Source organism: Sceloporus occidentalis, unplaced genomic scaffold, assembly GCF_023333645.1.
Source record: "Sceloporus occidentalis isolate IW3139 unplaced genomic scaffold, rSceOcc1.0.p SCAF_7, whole genome shotgun sequence".
Classification (NCBI taxonomy): Eukaryota; Metazoa; Chordata; class Lepidosauria; order Squamata; family Phrynosomatidae; genus Sceloporus; species Sceloporus occidentalis.
This window is the reverse complement of record NW_028316987.1, coordinates 17,013,314-17,028,739: the sequence shown is the minus strand read 5'-3', so window position 1 is coordinate 17,028,739 and position 15,426 is coordinate 17,013,314. Positions and strand designations below refer to the sequence as shown.

Here is a 15,426-nt window from a genome sequence, read left to right as displayed (position 1 = left end):
AGCAACTTTGAAAACATTGTTAATTCCACTCTAGTGCTGGCTCTTCTCATAGGGGCTATGCAGCTCTCCATTTAAGAGGAGATGAACCCTGGGCCCTTTCACATTACATAATTACAATCAGCCCTCCACATTTGCGGCCTTGACTTTTGTGGATTCGATATTCACAGATTTGATTAATATGTTCTCTCTAGGAATCTTCAGGTCCTGCATCATGATTCGATGGTCAACTTTCGCCAAAAATCGTGTTAAAAGAGCTAGAGATTCCTAGAGAGAACATTTGTCTAGGCATTTGCAGATCCTCCTGTGTAATTCTATGGTCAGTTTCTGGAAGATGTTCACCATAGAATTGCCCAGAGGACCTAGAGATGCCTAGAAAGGTGTTCTTTCAAATAGTGTTTTTTATTTGCAGTTTTCCCATTACAAACAGAAAAAGCAAGCGTTAAAGCCAGGAAATATAAGAGACTATTGACTCAGGGACCCTTTCATATTGCACAATTACTGCACAGCATTATGAGTCCTCTTTAACTGCCATGGCAACAGCCTATGGACTCTTGGGATTTTCAGATTAGGAAGCGGTACTTTGAATCCCTAGTCTAGTGTTTTGCACAGGAAGCAGTCATAGCAGTTAAAATGGAATCATAGGCGCGTTACAGACCACCCAAAAGCGGGTGGTCTGCTGCCACCATCATTAGCTGGGCCGAGAAGCCCCAGCGGTCAGACCACGAGGCTTCCCGGCACAGCTAAAAAGAAGCGCCGAAATGGCGCTTCTTCTTGGCACCCGGAAGTGGCACCATGAGGTGCGATGTGCGCACTCGCGGCATCGCTTCCGCCACGCCTGGATGCTGTGCGTCCGAGACTTAAAGATGGCGGCGCCCGTGTGGACGGGAGCCGCCATTTACTACGCGCTCAGCGCTTACTAGGGATAGGGCCGGTTAGGAAGGTAAGACCCTTCCTAACCCTAGCACGCCCCTTTCTAACCCTAGTACGCGCAGAGTGCGTACTAAATGGCGGTCTGTAACGTGCCATAGTGCTACATCTATGTACTAAAAAAGGACCCCATGCATCTAGTTTGATGCAGACCTTGAAATTCCTCTTGTGTGAAAGTCAGAAACGTATAAGAATGGGAACATGGCAGCCAGGAAAACTAATCCGTGGATGGTTTAGGAAAAGGATACATTGACATCTCTCTTGTATACTGGTGTTCATTAGCAAAAAAACTTGGTTTTGGAAAGCAACATGTAGAGACTCTATTCAGATTTGCTTTTCCAAAAATGCAACTGTATCTTCTGTTCGTAGAAGTTTTTATCATCCAGCAGAGTTTCCTGTTGACAGAAAGGAGAAGGAGGAGCAATGCTAATTCTCCCATTACCTCCCCCCACCGCTTCTCACACTGTCCTGGAGGGTTCCCCAACTGGTATACAGTAGAGAAGCACTCAAGCCCTTTTGCTGATGGGGTTCAGCATCCCTTCACAGGCAATGGTAGAACTGGGCCCCTAAATAACTACAGTGGTCCCTCCACATTCACTGGGTTTAAGGGTGAAGGACCCCCATGAATGTGGGGGGGAAAGCAAATAAAAAAAGCCACTATTCTTTTTACCTAAGAGAACACTGCTCTAGAAATCTCCAGGTCCTCCAGTGCTCTATGGTCAACATCTGCCAGAGGTTGATCATAGGATCATGCTGGAGGAACTACAAATGCTTAGAGAAGTGTTTTCACTAGGAACTTCTAGGTTCTTCATCACAACTCTATAGTCAAAATTTGGCAGAGTTGTGCTGGGAGACCTTGAGATTCCTAGAGAGAACATATTAATCAAAACCACAAATAATCAAATCCACAAAAATTAAATCCCCAAATGTGGAGGGCCTACTGTAATTTTACCTAGGCTATAAAGCAAGCATGGTGTAGTGGTTTGAGTGTTGGGCTAAGACAATGGGAGACCAAAGTTCAAATTCCTGCTCAGTCCTCAACCCAGAGTATCCTAGCCCTGGAGTTGCTTTGTTACCTCCGGCTGTATCACCTGATGCATCTGCCACTGTGGCACTTTGTTTCACTCTGGTTGCACACACACTGCAGAAATAATAAATTGTGCTATGGTGCCACAACAAACCACCATTCCCTGGAATTCCATAGCATTGAGCCCTGGCAGTTAAAGTGGTGTCAAACCGGATTATTTCTGCAGTTTGGATACAGCCTCTGATGTCAGAATAAGGTACTTAGCACCAACCACATGGCTAGGTACCTCATTCTGACCTCAGGGTGAGTAATGTGCAGCAATAGTGCGCATGCTCGATGGCACAGCAGGACACATCTTCAGCAGTTACCCAGTATTGAAATGGAGGGCTCAGGATATTCGGGAAAGATCTGGAGCAAACAGTGAGTTATTTTAATACACTTTAAAAAGTGTATCTCATGTTGCTGGTGCTGAACAGGTTGGACGTTGTCTGGTCTGTTTGCACCAGAACCAGGTTTTTGGCTGTGTGGCATCTGGTCTCCCCACTAAGATGGTGTGGGGAGGCCATTTTATTTGACTGGTTCATACAAAGACTCTGAAACCCATTGGGTGACCTTGGGCTAGTCACACTCTCTCAGCCTCAGAGGAGGGCAAGGGTAAACCCCCTCTGAACAAATTCTGCCAAGAAAACCCTGCAATAGGTTCTCCTTAGGGTTACCATAAGTCAAAATGACTTGAAGGCACACAACAACAGCAACAACAGACCAGATTATTCATGGTTGGTGATCCCATTCCCCACAGTTGGTTAAATGAAGAACCCCTGGGCTGAGGTTCACAGTGCAAGGCTGATGGAAGAGGGATTTTCAAGGGTTATATAGTTCAGAAGCAAACAAACCAAAGTACATGGGGTCTTCCACACCAATAGTGACGAGAACTGTACCAGCAGGTTAGTAACAGGAAAATCCACTCCCTTAGTCCCCTTTCAGCCTTTATATCTATCCCCAGCATCAAACAGCCAAGCTAGTACAAAAAAGTATCAACCAAAGCCACTAATACAAATTAGCTTTTTCTATACCACTGTTAATGCTAATGGATAGCTGTTAATGTTTGACCATGATGCTAACAAGAACTCTAAAATCCATCTGCCTTGTGGCAAGATGCTGGCTCAGCCTAGCTGGTTCTCTTGTTCTTGTCTGTCTTTCGCTTTTCCCATCTAATGACAAAAGCCACAGTCAACGGAACTTACTAGTGATCCCACTAGTGATCCTTTAAGGCTTTACTGCGAAATACCTTCAAACACTTGAACTTGTTTATTTTTGGAAGCCATTAGTATATTTATACAATAGGGAGTATTCACATGTGAGTGCTTATTGGTTTGACTGTGGTACGAAACAGCCAGAGTACTTGATTATTACAGTGCTGTGTTTCCATGGATCCCAGTTTCCCTATCATCAGGTCATGCTGGTAGAGAAGTAAATGCACATCAGACTTGGTGAGATATGTCAGGATGCTGAGTCACCAGGGACTATAGCAAGAAAGGAAGCCCTGTTATGCAATGGTACCAGGAATTAAGGGTGACTGACAACGCATATTTCCACCAATTCCGTGGCAGTCGTGACTATTGACTCCTGTGCCTGACTAGCATTTCATAGCTGTGCATGTTGCCCTTGGAATGACTTGATATTAGGATAACCTGTTTTCTGAAAAGAGGATGAATTTGGTGCCCTTATCAGTGATCTTATGCCTGACCATGGCTTTTGAAAAGACACACATATGGGTCTGAACAGACAGGCCAAAATAAAGCTGCTTCAGGTCACTTTGGAGGTGTGCTGTTTAAATGCTGCATGTGTCCTAAGAGCCAGAAGCCATGCCAAAGTCATGCTCCAGTCCTAAGGACTGGAGTGCAGCTTTGGCGCAGCTTCTGGCCTCTTAAGATGTGTGTCATTTAAACAGCATACCTCCAAAGTGACCTGAAGCAGCTTTATTTTGGCCTGTCTGTTCAGGCCCATACAGTCCCTGCCTAATTTTATTTATTCATTCATTTATTTCATTTTTATGCCACCTTTCTCCCAAAAAGGGACCCAAGGCAGCTCACAAGATAAAAACACTTTAAAAACATTGTTTTAAAAAAATTAAACTAACCTGGTTAAAACTGTATAAAATTAAGATTGAAAACATACAAACGTTTTAAAAAATAGTCTCTTATTTCCAGTGAGTTCTAGGTAGTTTACAAGAATATCAGTCATGGGGCAGTTAAAAACATGACTGATGTCATGTTTCATTTTACAACTTAACATTCAACAAGAAAACATTAGCAGAAGATAATAATGCTACAGCAATCAAATATTTAAATATCTCAGAAATATAGTTCAAAAAGCAACAAACCAAGCCACATACTAAAGCCTTCTTTAAAAAGAAGGTCTTTACCAACATCTGGTCTAGATGGTAATCAATAAGGAAGTAAAATGCACCTCCTTTGGAAGGTAGTTCCAGAGCATAGGTACACCTAAGTCCCACCATAGGTCCCACACTCCACAGTCCCAATTAGACATATCTTGAGTTGTTTGGACACATAGGAGGGCCTCCAAAGAGACTCCTAACAGGTGAAAAACTAATAGAGGAAAAGCAGCCTGTCAAATATCTTAGTGCCAAACCAGTCAGGGCTTTAAAAATCATCAGCGGCACTCTGAGTTGCACACAGACTGGAAGCCAGTGCTAACTCTGTAAGATAATCAGACTGCATTTCCACTGCAGAAATAATGCTGTTTGACACCACTTTAATGACATGGCTCAGTGCTATGGAGACCTGGGATTTGTAGTTTGTTGTAGCCCCAAAACTCTCTGATAGAGAAGACTATCTTACAAAAGTACAAATCCCAGAATCCTATAGCATTGAGCCATGGCAATTAAAGCAGTGTCAAGCTGCATTATTTCTGCTGTGCACATGCAGCCTCTATCACATGTTCTCCTTATGCAGCCCTTGTTGACAAATGGAGTGCTGCATCCTGCAGCAACTGTAGTTTCCTAAATACCTATGTAGAGCACATTGCAGTAATCCAGATATGATGTAACTAAGACATAAGTCACTCTGGTTGGATATGCAATCTCCAGGAATGGATGTAGATACTGCACTATACTCAGTCATGAAAACTCCTACTGACAGCCAAAATTTGAGCATCCAGAGTCAAGACTGAGTACAGAAAAGGTCCAAACTACAAGCTTCTGTTTTCAAGGGGAGTGTTAACTTGTCCAGCAGAAGTTGAACTCCAGTTCTTGAGTCATGAAGAGCACCTCCTTTTTGTATGGATTTTTTATTTGTTAATTCACATCCAATCAATTACCATATTGAATAAATGCTTAAAAACCTCTGAAGCCTCTTTGAGTAGATAGCAAAGAAAATTAGAAGTTTAGTATCATCTCATATCAATGCCACCAAATTCCTGAACAACAAATGATTTCCCCCAGTAGTTTCAGTTAGGTGTTAAAAAGAATGAGCAAGGTAACAGAAAACAAAAATACTCTTCCATCCGCTTTTAATTCATGTGAATGAAAAGCAGCTGGAAAACTCCTCTTTGTTCATGGGATAATGGCAGGATTATTGTGAAGTCACACAATGTCATCTGAAAATCTTCACCAAATTGCGTGACACTGTCAGGAGCATCATGCTATGCTCCCGTCTCTTTTGCCTATATGAAAAAGTCCACACACTCCGTCTTTATTTGAAATGGTGCTATGTGTGGGCAACGAAACTTGCAGAGGTGCACAGTAACCTCAGTTTCACATCATACATTCTTCTAGAATGCAAACACCCTCAAAAACAAATCCAATTATTACACAGACACAGAGCATAACCTAACATATGGGTAGAAGTGTATTTTTTTTCTTGGAACTTACATAGCTGTCAGTGAAAGCATATATAACCCATAACCAGTAGGGAAATAATTTCTTATGCAGACACCTATAACATCAGCTGTAGCAACCAAAAAACAAAGGTTAATGTACCCCGTTATTTCAAGTGACATACATGCCTACTGTCTATTATGGAATATTTTTACAGCAGCAGTCATATTTACCATTGCCTCTGGGGCTGGTGGAGTAAATTCTGCTTGGTAAACAAAATGGAAAACTTGCTAGCTTGATTTATGAACTAATGAGAGTGGGATTACACATATCTACAGTGGGCGCTTGGTATTCACTGGGGTTTGGTTCAAGGACCCCTTGTGGATACCAAAATCCATGGATGTTCAAGTCTATTAAATACAATTGATAGTAATATGGTGAACCTTATATAAAATGGCAAAATCAAGGTGTGCATGATTTTGGAATGTATATGTTTTCTTAATATTTTCAAGCCATGGATGCTTAAACCCATGGATATGGAGGACGGACTGTATTGTCATTAAATATAAAGAGAGTGTAATGAAGTACTGGTGCCTTACTGGATTCAGTAGAAAACAGTTCCTGAGAATCATCTGGAGGTTCAGGAGACAGAACCTAGGAGCCAGGTTGTGAATGTCTGGAAGGAACTCTATTTATCTCTGTGCTCCTTGTGACCCTTTTGGAATTACTTATGGAACCTTTGGATAGAATCTGGTGCAACTGTCTGAAAAAATGTCAGCATTGCAGCCCCACTCCCACTATGGGACATGTGATTGGACACTTCTTTGTACCTCTTTTGGAGAGCCTAACTTTTCATCCGGCACTTCTCTGTAGTCAGGGTCCTTGGCGCTCATCTCCACTGCTATTTTGTCAAAGAGATCTCTATTTTGGTGATTTTCACAGTGATACATTTGTACTTTCTCCTGCCCCCTCCCCCCCAAATAAGGATATGAGCTCCAGAGTCTCCTCATGTTTCCATAAGATGCCCCTTCCTCCTTTCGATGTGCTCTAGGAGTTGACCATCACTCTTTAAATAGGACAATCGACGGCAACAACAATCCTCGTGTGGCAAGAAAAAAATAGGAAATAGGTTAAAAAGGGGGGGGAAATGAACACAAAGGAAATGGTTGGATAAATGTTCCCATTAAAGGAAAGATACAAAAGGCTTTAAGAGCAGATGTGGGATCAAATTAAAATAAGGAGAAAAATACATACAAAAACAGAGACAAACCTGTGCATACAAAGGTGTTTTCAAAAATGGCACTTTGCCAAAAGAAAGAGAGAGGTTCTCCTTAATGGGAGAAAAAGTCAGGTGAGATGGAATGTGCTGCCCCTCCACCCAATGCCCACCCTCTCTCTGGTTATACTGAAAACATTCACAACAGAAATCCACACCATCATTAATTTGCATTCTTCCAGATGCAATGGGGGGAAACCAAATTCATTTACTTTGGTATTTGCAGGGTTTTTTGGTACTCTCCCCACCCCCCAAGTAAATCAAATATATTTGAATTGCATTTGGACAGAAGAGATTCTACCTATAGTTTCCAAATTGGGCCTAAAGCTGTTTTGTAATGACTGCAGATAAGGTATACAAATCCTGAAGCCATGTGCCTCCTCGGGTGTTTTTTTCCTGGCCTGCTAGTTCCTCTCAGACCTTCATCAACCCTTTCCTCTGAAACAAGTAACCACACTTTTTCCATTTTTGGCAATGTCAAAACATTAATGCCTTTGTACCTTACTTCTGCTCCAAATAGATTTTTAAACATACTTTCAAGCTTCTAAAAATGGAGTACAGCCCGCGGTGGGTTCTGGGAACACAAACGTTGGCCCTTGGATCTCTGGATACTTCCCTATTCTGGATAATGAGACATCTTTTTCCAAGAAAGGAATATTAAAATACTAGTTTTCTGGTAAAGTGGGAGTGTTTCCCCAGTAATAGTCTTATTGCAGGCTCTTTCAAACATGTGTGTATTGGGGGGGGGGGGGGCTGAATACATGTGTGAGTGGCCTTGGATCTCCAAGAATCCTGTCCACATCCCCAGGTTAGACAAATGGAAACTTATCCCATTTAACTAGAGAAGCAGGTATGAACAGTCCATCCAACAGACTGATACTATTCTCAGAATGCAGATGAGTAACTTTATCAGCAAAGTAGCTTTCAAACTGATCACAGCAGCCTATCAAGATGTCCTCTCCCTCCGTCTTCTTAGCCAAGAGAAACAAGCCCTCTTACCAACTCAGAACAAGTTTGAGCAGGTGGTGATGGAATAGATACAACGTCTGGAACAGATTTTTTTGACGTCACCATCACAGAGTAGGGACTCGGGTGGCATCACTAGGGTTGGTGGCAGCAGAAGACAGCTCTGACCCTCTTCCCTCCCTCTGTTTCACAAGACTACCCACCTGGGCAGCTAGATGAGTGGGCAAGGCAGCAGACAGCCCTGCCTCACCTGCCTGGCCAAACTCAGAAGGGAAGGGAGGGTGGGGTAATGCTCTTCAATGGGGCATTCTTCTCCCTACTTTTGCAGTGGCACCTTGGCTGGTGTCAGGGAGGATTTAAGATGAACAAGTGACTGCCCCACCATGTGTTTACCCCTTCTCTAGGCTTTTACCTGGTGCGGTTTATACCCCTGCACCCCACCCCACCCCGATGACGCCCCTGAAGGACTCTTCATGTTTTCCATAGGTTTTCCACCACCATTGCTCTAACCACTTTCCCTGCCGTTGCACTGCTGTCCCCTCCTCCTCTGATCACAAAGAAAGCCAACCTAGTCTTACATCCAAGGACAGCAGGCGCAATCATATCTGAACCATTCCAAAGGTCTCCATTCTAAAGGTCAACCAGGGATTCAGGAGGATTACTAGTTTTAGGGACAGGAAAATCCCCAAGAGCTAGTGGGGAGTCCCCAAGGTTGCACCATCCTAATAGTTTCCTGTAGGACCTCTTTAAAGTGCTGGGGCTCTGAGATGAAGTAATGGTTGAAGAATAAGCAGCGTTTCCTAATCAAAGCTTATCAATTCTGCATTCAGAAGCTAAGTGGTAATCACTGGGAACAGGGGTGTTTTTTGTGTTTGACAGATTAAACCAAAAAAATGCTATGGAATAATTTTCTGAAAACAAAGGTACCAGTACTAAAGTCTGCTTAATACCCTGATCCTTAATTCTGTATAGGTGGAGATGGACAAAAGGTCTCTTCATATGCACCTTTCAGTGTGCACCTTCTAGGTCTAGGGTAACACCCTGTTAGATACAACTTTCCAAACTGCACTCAAAATGCAGAAAGTATCACCTTGATATAGCTTACCAGAAACTGGAAAAAGTAACTTTCTTGGGACTGTAGTTCCCAGAATCTCCCCAATAGCCATCCTGGCTGTGGGTTCGGGTAGTTGAAAAAAGTAATTTCTCAAATGCTTTACCATGAGTTTTGCAGCTCAAGGAATGGAATTATCAATACTTGTTCCACCTGACACTATAACTCCCATCCCACCTGTGCTGATGCAAAGAGGCCCTTTCCTCTCCCATGGGATGGGCTGCCTGCCTTCCGGCTGTCTGCATTTCAAACAGATCGGCTCCTGTTGTGTTTGTGGTTTGATCACTCCAACAGCATCAGGAACAGAATGAGAGGAGGGAACCTGTTTTTCTTCTGCCTGTGGGCTTCTGGCAACCTTTCTTGAAGAGAGAGGGAGTGATTGGGGGGTTGGGGGGGAGAGAAGGAATGAACAATTGGGCATAACGAAATACTAATATATATTAGGACACTAGCTCTTGAAGGAATCTTTGTAAATTGACTAAAGTACCAAGCAGATGACACATTGTGATCAGTTCTCCCATGTCTTTAAATTTTAGCCAGTCGCTACAGAGAAGACAGTTTGGATTGGGACACTGGAGCTGAAAAGAGAAGAGGTTTGATCACTCATAGCAGAATCATTTTTCCTGAAAGGAAATTGCTCCTATTTGCTATTTTCCCCCTGATAAATTAAATAGCAGCTGGATGGAGGATGATTTTGCTTAGGAAAGTATAGGTACTATATATTTATTGAAATATATGTTGGAACTGTCAATCTTACAAGTATTTTGTTGGTGTTCTGGTTTTTAATGCATTCAGTTTTGTTGCCAGTGTGGCATAGTGCTTTGAGTATGAGACTACAACTCTGGAGACCAGGATTCAATTCCCAGCTCAGTCATGAGTGACCTTGAGTAAGTCATTTGCTCTCAGCCTCAGGGGAAAGCAATGGCAAATCTGCTCTGAACAATGTAAAGTCGAAGGCTTTCATGGCCGGCACCCATAGTTTTTTGTGGGTTTTTCGGGCTATGTGGCCATGTTCCAGAAAAGTTTCTGCTCTGAGCAAATCTTGCCAAGAAAACCCCATGATTGGGTAGCCTTAGAGCTGCCATGTCAGAAATGACTTGAAGGCACACAACAACAACATTTTGTTGCATTAAGTACTATAGAATGAGAGAGATTGGGTATATTTTATGTATACCCCAACCACAAAAATCAGACATATTAAAAGGTAGGTGTGTAGATTAAAGTATACAGATAATGTTCTTTATTAATTATGTGATGAGTAAACTTAGTCCTATCAACAATTGTAATTTATTCCAGCCAATCCATCTTTAAAGACACATCCTTTAAAAAGTATACAGTCTTATTGCTGATATCCCTGTTAATTAAACTTACAGTGTGCCTGCGTCATATGTGGGTGTGCTTTACACAGCTTTCAGCATACTCTGAAAGCTGTGCGGAGAGAAGGGGTGGCGCGTCCCATAGGGAACAATGGGGTGCACCCCCATGGCGTGCGTGCGCCACCACATCACCGTGTGCATGAGCCCCATTCGTTTAAATGGGGATCGAGCATAGGTGGAATTTGCTTTACGCAGGGGAGTCCAGAACAGATCCCCCGCATAAAGTAAGGACGCACTGTATTACATATTTAATGTACTGAGTCACTTGGTTTTACTTGGCCCCCAAATATTCAGAACTTCAGGTTTTGCTGGCTGTTATATCCCTTTGTGATGCCCCAAGAAGCTACACAATCTTCATTCAACCCATTGTCCATTGTCTTTTACAAAGCATATTTTTTCAACAAGGGTTGTGTGCACTGTTTTCTTTATTTAAGGGGATCTCTGAGAGAACAAAGGACAAACATGTTGGATAAAATTCAGTGGTTAATTTTGATGCAGGGAGGTGTTGAAACTTGGGCTGCCTAAAAACAACAGAGTCTTGTGGCACCTTAAAAACCAACACATGTATTATTACATAAGGCTCACGCACAACAGTCCACGTCATCTGATGTATTAAGTATTATGACCACAAGGCCCAGCAGTGCTTATCCAGCACAGGCTGATAAGAGGGTCATACTGTGTTCAAGAATCTATTTTCTTTTTCTTCCAGAAAAGAAAGCTTTGGGAAGGAAGGGCATTTGATCAGGTGTGGGAATGGAATGACTCTTTAGAAACTGTTGGACTGCAAGCCCCAGCCACTTAGCCAGCATGGCCATTGTTAAAGGTTGCTGAGAGCTATAGTTCTCAGTAGGGCCACTCCATTTCCACATCTGCTCTTTATAAACTGTCAACTGTCTCCTGTTGCAATCTTCTCTTGCTCAAGACAGGCAGACGTCTTACCTGGAAGCTTGCCTCCTATTCTATGATGAAGTGAATAAATGGCTGTGCTGTGGCTATTTGGCTGAGGAAAAGGTGCTCTGAATATCTTCAGAAGACTTTTCTTCACACTGTGCATCTGTTGCCATGTTTTAAGGCTGAGCAGGTACTTGAAGTAACCCTGGAGTGATAAATAGTTCTTCTCTAGATCAATTTTCATTTGAATCCATCAGAGGCTGCTTCATTTTACACAAATGGTGATTTTTTTGTTTACATTCTCTTTGACACTCAACCTGTTGTGATCAACATATCAAACACCCTTTGTATTAAAAATACAAGTTGAGTCTCCCTTATCCAAAATGCTTTGGACCAGAAGTGTTTTGGATTTCAGATTTTTTGAGATTTTGGCATATACATAATGAGATATCTTGGAGATGGGACCCAAGTCCAAACATGAAATTCATTTGCGTTTCATATACATCTTGTACACATAGACTGAAGGTAATTTTATACACAACCGTTTTAATAATTTTGTCCACAAAATAAAGTGTGTGTACACTGAACCATCAGAAAGCAAAAATATAATTATCTCAGCCACCCATTCAGATAATTTTGGATTTTGGAGTATTTTGGATTTCTGAATAAGAGATACTGAACCTGTAAGTTTATTGGGCTGTCACAATGATAATACGTTGCCATTTTTTCCTTTCAAATCTCCTGTGCCTTTATTATTTTCATAAGTATTAATAGCCTTCCTTTCTATTAAAGCAGGAGTTAGAATCATGTGGCCCTGCAAGTCCCAGAAGCGCAGCCAATAGTGAGGAATCCTAGGAGCTACAGTTCAAGAACATTTACAGGACCACACAGTTCCCACCCACACATTAAGGAAATGCTCAGTGATGTGCAAATAGTAAAACAAGATAAATGCAATAAAAATAAACAATACAAATATAAAACTGCAGCCAAACATAGTTTTAAAAAATACAGGAAGCTTAAGAGCTTTGCATATTGCCAGGTTAGATGCTTATTTTTTTTAAATAAATGAAAGTATTTGAACACCATCAGAAGGCCACAAAGGTGAAGCAAGACAGGCATCTCTAGGTAAAGATTTCAGAGTCTAGGTGCAGTATCCCAGACAACTTAAATGTTGTAGGGATGGATGTGAAGGGGAGAATGTTCAGGACATCTTACTAAGTGGAGAGAATCATATAGAAGGCACTAACAAAGGCAGCATGGTGTAGCAGTTTGAGCACTGGACTATGTCTCTGAAGGCCAAGGTTCAAATCCCCTCTCAGCCATGGCAACCCACTGGGTGATCTTGGACAAGTCACACTTTCTCAGCCTCAGTGAGAGGCAAAGGCAACCCACTCTCCGAAAAAAATCTTGCAAGAAAAACTCATGATAAGTTCGCCTTAGGTCTGAAACAACATGAAGGCACACACCACACACACACACACACACAATGATTTTTACTCTATCCTTGAGGAAAGAGATTCCACGGGTTTCAGGCACTGTCTTTAAAATACACCAGGGACAGACAAACCCACATTCCCTATGGCCCAACACACTGAAAGGCTGTTTTTTGCAACCCTTCCTCTCACTGCTCCTGGACTGCTCTTTTTCTACACTCTGTAACTTTTTTAAAAAGACAAAAACAAAACAGAAGTGGACTTTAAGCCACTTCCCCCCTGATTTTTTAAAAACCATTTTGGCAGCCTGTGCTACACAAGAGTGGTCCAAGGAATAGAAAATTAGCCTCTGGACCTGTAATAGTTTCCAACCTTGGAATTACATAGAATTATAGATGCTTCTGCTAGTTACAAGAAAATCACTGTTTTTCCTTTGAAGCCCCACCTTGAAATATGACAGCCCCACCTAGCTAGGGATCCAGGCTAAGGTGCGAAGTTCTCTTTACTCTTCTTTTCTTCTTTCAAGGCCCTTGCTTGCCTGAGTGGTAGATTTACTGCTCAAAGATACCCAGATTGCAGGAACTTTGCAGCTACCAAAAAAATCAATGCTTTCTTTGAGCAGGGATTTGTCTTCCACTTCTGAAGTCTGTTCTCCAGTGAGCTGTAAAATGGAAGGGAAGTACTTATGGCCAGAGAAAGGAGCACTGACAAAGGATGACACACTAGAAATCTAGACAATTTCAAGTGCAAAGAATTAAACAAAAGTACTGTACAGAGCCTGTGGCCTTCCCAGCAGCACATCTGCTTAGTCAGTGACTTGATTTAGGAACTTATCACTTGGCTATTAAAACTGGCTTACCTCTATCTGGTTTAAAGCTTAATTCAGGTGGCATCCTGATCTTATCAGAAGATTTTTGCAGCCAAATTTGCCACCTGCATACAGCCCAGGTCCATTCCTGCTTTCAGGATCAATCCACTAGCCATTTTCTTAAGTCAGAAAACTCCCGGATCCAAAAAGAGCTGCATGGAGTGCTCCTGGAAGCGGAGATACACCCAGGCTGTATCCAGGCGACAAATTTGGTGTCATAAACCTTCTGATAAAATCAGGATGTCGCCCAAATTAAACTTTAAACCGGATAGAGGTAAGCCAGTTTTAATAGCCAAGCGATAAGCTCCTTGAGTGACTGGCTTGAGTGACGGGAGCTGTAGTAGTCCCAACCTTGTGAATAATGTCATAAGTGACCCTAAAACCAACTGGATAGGATTGATGGGAGCCATAGTACACACATCTGTAAATTGTAGAAAGCTGGAATAAGTAACTTAAAAGCATTCTTAATGTAGGTGTAATACTGCAAGATCAAGCACAAATTACTTCTAACCAATGTGCATAGGTTTTCATTCAGTGGTCAAACAAATGTCAAAAGTACAGAAAATGATTCAGACTTCATTTGTGCAAATTACTCTAATGGGAGTTGAGTCATAAACAGATAGTTCAAAATGGAGGGACCTAGGATGAGCAATGTGGCATAACAGCTTGAAGAGGATACAATGGGGGGGGGGGGGGAATCAATAATACAATTTGCTTGCTCAAAATAAACCTAGGAGCAAAATAATGGCTTTGAGAGAGGAATATTTAATATTACTTTTGTGTATATGTTTAGAAGTTTGGGGCTCTCTGGTTGAAGTGAGGCATAAAACACCATATGGATGAAATATTTTACTACCATAATAGGTTCATTTTAAAACAGTGTCCCTCTAAGTAAGTTTGTAATTGCATGTTGAAATTCTGCATAGCTGCCACCAATACAACTTTGAGTGAAAAATCTATGAATTCAGAGAGCATGAATTGAACAGCTTGCATTCACACTGTAGTCCTAAAGAGAAAGATCAAACCAGAAAGCAATTCCAAACGTCTTTGGATTGGGCTTTGACTTGAAGGGCAAGACTATCATTACACAGTGTGTTATGTCAGCATGTAGTGGGACTCGTTACTATAATGCTTGCTTTATGACAGGGAGGACTCCTTACAAATTTACTTGTTAGCTATACAGTTGGCCCTTGGAACTCGTTGGGGACCCGTTCTGGACCCCCCCCCCCAGTTCCAAAACTCATGCATATTCAGGTCCCATAGGCTTGAATGGGGTGTGTGCATGCAGGGTGCATGCCACAGGCACACGCCCCATTGAATTTAATGGTGGTTGCCCCTCCACAGATTTTCAAGGCTTGGAGGGGTGACTGTATTTTATGTTATCTTGTATTTTATGCTATCTTAGACTACCAGACTGGAAACAAAAACTAAGAGCAAAACATACATTACTAGGGAAATAAATAGTGAGAAAGGTGGATAGGAATGAACAAGCATGAAGATCAAGCAAAATATTTCATGGCTGTGCATTGTGACAATATACATTATAACAACGGAAGTCCTAGAGAAACGTAGTTTATTTATGGTAAGGCAGTAACCTTTATTTGGCCCATGCCCAACTGCTGCAGAGATGGTAGAATTCAAAGACATAGCTATTTTAGTCTGGAAAATCAGTATGGAAAAGGATCTTCTCGCATATTTGAGACTAACTGAAAG

General features: G+C 42.0%; 1 protein-coding gene across 2 annotated transcripts in view; it reads left to right on the top strand.

Annotated features, from left to right (window-relative positions):
- Positions 1-12,322, top strand: part of VPS25 (vacuolar protein sorting 25 homolog) — a 38,060-nt gene extending 25,738 nt beyond the window's left edge. The window contains exons 6-7 of one of the 2 annotated variants that reach the window (XM_089532179.1): positions 9,682-9,738; positions 12,208-12,322. In XM_089532179.1, the coding sequence (XP_089388305.1) occupies positions 9,682-9,738; positions 12,208-12,254 (104 nt within the window). In that variant the 3' untranslated portion in view covers positions 12,255-12,322. Of the gene's footprint in view, positions 1-9,681; positions 9,875-12,207 lie in introns of those variants that run through there. The other variant, XM_089532177.1, reaches the window with a different exon arrangement.
- The last annotated feature ends 3,104 nt before the right edge of the window (positions 12,323-15,426 follow it).